The sequence below is a fragment of the Rutidosis leptorrhynchoides genome, chromosome 7, assembly GCF_046630445.1.
Source record: "Rutidosis leptorrhynchoides isolate AG116_Rl617_1_P2 chromosome 7, CSIRO_AGI_Rlap_v1, whole genome shotgun sequence".
Taxonomy (NCBI): domain Eukaryota; kingdom Viridiplantae; phylum Streptophyta; class Magnoliopsida; order Asterales; family Asteraceae; genus Rutidosis; species Rutidosis leptorrhynchoides.
Window position 1 is genome coordinate 23,967,029 of NC_092339.1, and position 4,450 is coordinate 23,971,478.

The 4,450-nt window shown below is 32.2% G+C and overlaps 1 protein-coding gene across 1 annotated transcript; it reads left to right on the forward strand.

The window, feature by feature from the left end:
- The first annotated feature begins 491 nt into the window (after nt 1-491).
- On the forward strand, nt 492-2,784 carry LOC139857404 (protein LATERAL ORGAN BOUNDARIES-like). The gene is made up of 2 exons (XM_071846154.1): nt 492-546; nt 2,029-2,784. The coding sequence occupies exon 2, from the start codon at nt 2,057-2,059 to the stop codon at nt 2,672-2,674; it is 618 nt and encodes a 205-aa protein (XP_071702255.1). The 5' UTR covers nt 492-546; nt 2,029-2,056; the 3' UTR covers nt 2,675-2,784.
- Nucleotides 2,785-4,450: the final 1,666 nt, after the last annotated feature.

Consider the following 4,450-nt stretch of genomic DNA (forward strand, 5'->3'; position numbering starts at 1 on the left):
AATTTATGATCGTCGACAATTAATCTCTTCATTTTGTACTTTCAGTGAGATTGGACAGCATACGTTGTTAATTTGTTATGGTGTGTCAAGTCGTGATTACTCCGTTCATCCGTTTCAAATCTATTGTTCTTAAACAAAAAACACAATTTAAGACAAAGTGACGGTCACATGTATTATTTCTTTATTTTCTAATCTTATTCAATACTTTTTATATACACTTTTGTCTTAAATGTATAAAATATGGACACAAAAGAACTTTATTGTATTATTCTTCTTCTCTAATTATAGACATGAACAATTAATATAAGACATATCAAAAAAGAATAGTAGACTATAGATTTGAAAGGAGGATAGTAATATATTTTAGATTTTTGATGATTATATTTTTTTATTTTATTTTGAAACTTATAGTAATAGTAATAGTGCATGTTCTATAATAGATGTATTATTATCTTTGTTCTTTTGGCTTCATTCTCTTCTTCCATCCACTAAATACTTTCATCTCTCCTCTCTTTTACCTTTTGCAAGCTACTCATCAATTTGCAGGTCTGTCCTCTTCTTCCCCCCCTCAATTTAGGGTTTCCTAGATCTTTCTTTATTAAGGTTCATGTTTCAAATCTCTCTTTCAAACCACAGGTACATACATATATATATTAACTTTTTATTTTAAATCGAAATACATGTTGATAATCAATTAAAGAGCAAGCTAGGTAGCGAAGCTAGTTCAAAAAATTTAACATACTTGAACAAGAACTAAAAGTTGCTTGTCTTTTCTTGATCTTAAGATCATGAAAGAGACCTATTTAGCCACAAAAAAATGTAACAACCATCAAGTTCTTTTTGTTACTTTTTGGGTAATTCTCTTTTTTATGTCTTTACTTTAATTTTCTTGTAAACTTTGGAACTATTTCTGATCTGCTAGCTAGGGTTTTTAATTATCTTCTTTAACCTGTGAGAATTCATATAAGATATGCTCATGGGGCATTAGTTCAACCACTTGAAAACTTAGCCAGATCTCTTGTCTTAAAGAAGATTTCAATTCAAAAGTATGTGTGTCGATCTCCTATATATGCATATGGATCTATTTGATGATTAATAATTGACTATATATGATGATAGCTAATATATGTTCAACCAAATATTCCAACTTCCTAGTATAAACATGTTGATTTGAGCAATTAAAAGTATAGATGCATGCGTGTATGTATGTGTATGTGTATATAGGTCAAAGAGTGAGAAGAATGAGAGGGAGATAAATTAAATGTTTTTTATTATCATAAATTATTATGTAAAGACTGTTGTAGAAAATTTAAATTCATCAGTTGTGTGTCTCCTAGAAGCAAACATATCCTGCAAGCAATCTACTGTATAGTAGTACATTGATTGATTATTCAAATTGTCATATGTATAGATGTATGTGCTAATATATACAAACACAACATACTACTCATGATCATGGACACCCTTCATTGAGCTTTTTAATGATTTATTAAGGATGTTCTGTGTCTATATGAACTAAAGTCAGAAGAATATAACTCCAAAGACTATTATATTAGAAATATTGATTGATATCAAGTACACCTTCAATCCTTGAATTATGGAGTAGTATGTATACTTTTGATTGCAAGATCACATATGGTATTTGACACATTCAAAGAAATTCTTATGTTTCTTGAATATGTTTGAAGTAATTAAATTGGTTTTTTATGTATCAAATGTATCCCTCAAAAAAAAATTATCCACTAATTTAATGTATCACTTTATTTTAATTTGTTTTATCATATTTAATACTCCGTAAGAAACAACATTCTCAAGAATCTTGAAGTTTTTATAATTAGTCATTTGATCACTATCAAGATGCAACACAAGCTAAGCTTACTTTTTCTTAAGAAAAAAATTATGTTCTATAGATATATATTTACAAGACAATTAGATCATAACAATATTATATAGATAAAGTGCGTGTATTTAATGTATATAGCATAAGCATAAGCATATATTCTTTACTAGATATATTTCAAATTGTAGGTAAAAGAAGATAATATAAGATCAGATAATGGCATCATCAAGCTCTTACAACTCACCATGTGCTGCCTGCAAGTTCTTGAGGAGAAAATGCATGCCTGGTTGCATCTTTGCACCTTACTTCCCACCCGAAGAGCCTCAAAAATTCGCAAACGTTCACAAAATCTTTGGTGCAAGTAATGTCACTAAGCTTCTCAATGATCTCCTTCCTCATCAAAGAGAAGATGCAGTGAATTCGCTTGCGTATGAAGCCGAAGCTCGAGTTAGGGATCCTGTTTATGGTTGTGTTGGGGCTATTTCTTTTCTTCAAAGACAAGTTGACCGTCTTCAAAAGGAACTCGATGCTGCGAATGCTGATTTGATTCGATATGCGTGCAATGAGATCCCTACAGGGTTGCCTAATTTGAGTTCAATTCAACCAATAACTCCACCACAAAGAGCCATTGCTCAATATTCTACTAGAAGGATTGGAAATAATAATAATAATAATAATAATAATGATGATGGTGGATTAATTTATCAAACTCCACCTTCTTTTCCTTATCCTTATGCTAATCATCTTCAATGGAATAATCCTACTACTTCGGATGGAAACATCGGTGGTGGTCAAGGTGGTGGTCAAGGCGGTGGAGGACAAGGTAACACTTGAATTTCTCTAAATCTACATGAGAGTTTATTGAAACCCTTTTTGGGATTGTATTTTACACATATAATGTGATATGATGAACTACTTATATTTAATATTATCGCTTTGTGGTAAACGGGTAAATGGATAACATATTTTTTGTTCTGGTTACTTTGAAATGAAAGGGTGAGTAATTTTACGTATACATCGGTCTAATTATTGGTGTATATCGTGAGTTATGTCGTGACCGTTTCTGACTTTTTCGTTGACAACACCTAGATAAGCTGTTATTTTAGACTCTTTTTCTGAACATATAATAAAATATTATGCTAGTGAAATTTGAACTTAAAACTGTGACTTAAACAGCTAAAGAATCTTCTGGTATACTAGTTACACATTAGCTAGCTTGCTCTGATATGTGTGCATATATATGAACGAATGTATACGTATGTAGATTTATATATTATATTATCATCAATTCGTCACATGCGAGTGACCTAGGTTGATAGCCCACCAATTCCTAGTCCTCGATCCATCATTATCATATAAATTTTTATATTATATATTACTCCGTATTAGTTACTTTTAATAAGACCACTCCCAACCATGACGCCGTCATGGGCACTTCCTCAGCGCCACATCAGCTTTCTCTCTCCTCTTTTCTCACCACTTCCTCCCATAACACTCCCATAACACACCATTGCCAACCATGACATACTTCCTCAATTTTTTTATTTACTTTATGTATTATTATTAAAACTAAGTTAGAGTTAAAAATCAATAATTTACCAATCAAATATATGAAATAATGATTAAAAAAAAAAAAAAAAAAATCAAAAGAAGACTACACGTATACTACTAGTATAGAACTCCCAATTTTTAGCAACTATCAATTTTGTAGTGGGTCCCATATAAATAAAAATATAAAATACAAAATTAAATAAATTACACCTACCAAACTCATCTTCAACCTCACCCCTTCCTCAACCTCACCCACCTTTTTTTAAACTTCCATTTTTCATGATATATAAATTTACAGCAAAAAAAAGGAAAAAAAAATGCACTGAAAATTGAAAAAACCACAAAACTTCGCCCTCACTCTCGTGGATATGAGGAAATTTTCCAGGGCGAGGAGCTTGAGTACGAGGGAGGGAGGAGCCATGGCGGTACAATGCCATCGGCGCCCTCGAGGAAGTGCAAGGAGGGCGGCCCGATGGCTCACCGTTGGGAGTGGTCTAAGTGGTTTCAAGGTTGAAGAACCTAGCTTGGGATCAACTTTTGTATTGCGAGTTGTTTTGTATGTAGTTGGTTTTTTTGGTTTCATCATTACCATTGGGTTTTCTCTTTTTTGGGATTTTGATCCATTTTTTGGATCAATTTTTCAGGGTTAATCCAACCTTCTTTTTCATTCATGATTATCTAAATGTTGCATACCTTGCTCCACTATTGTACGAATAGCATTTCTCTTCGCAGTTTGAGCAGCAAATGGTGTCTCTCTTCTTGTACCCCGGAATCCACATATACTGGCGGAGGGCCAATAACCCACTCGACCCTTTACATATGTAGCAGTCACAATGTTATTGTTGAAGCTTGCTTGAACATAAATAAGTGTGTGTGTTTTTTTTTTTTTTTTTTGGTATTCTATGTGCACTCTTGCGTGAATCAAGACGTTCATTCTTATGCCAAAAATGATTAGTACAATACCGCTAAATATTAAATAAATACGTCCAATACGTTAATGTTGATGTATAATAATTTAAAATAATATCAACGTGAGTATATATGTACAAACGTACGTTT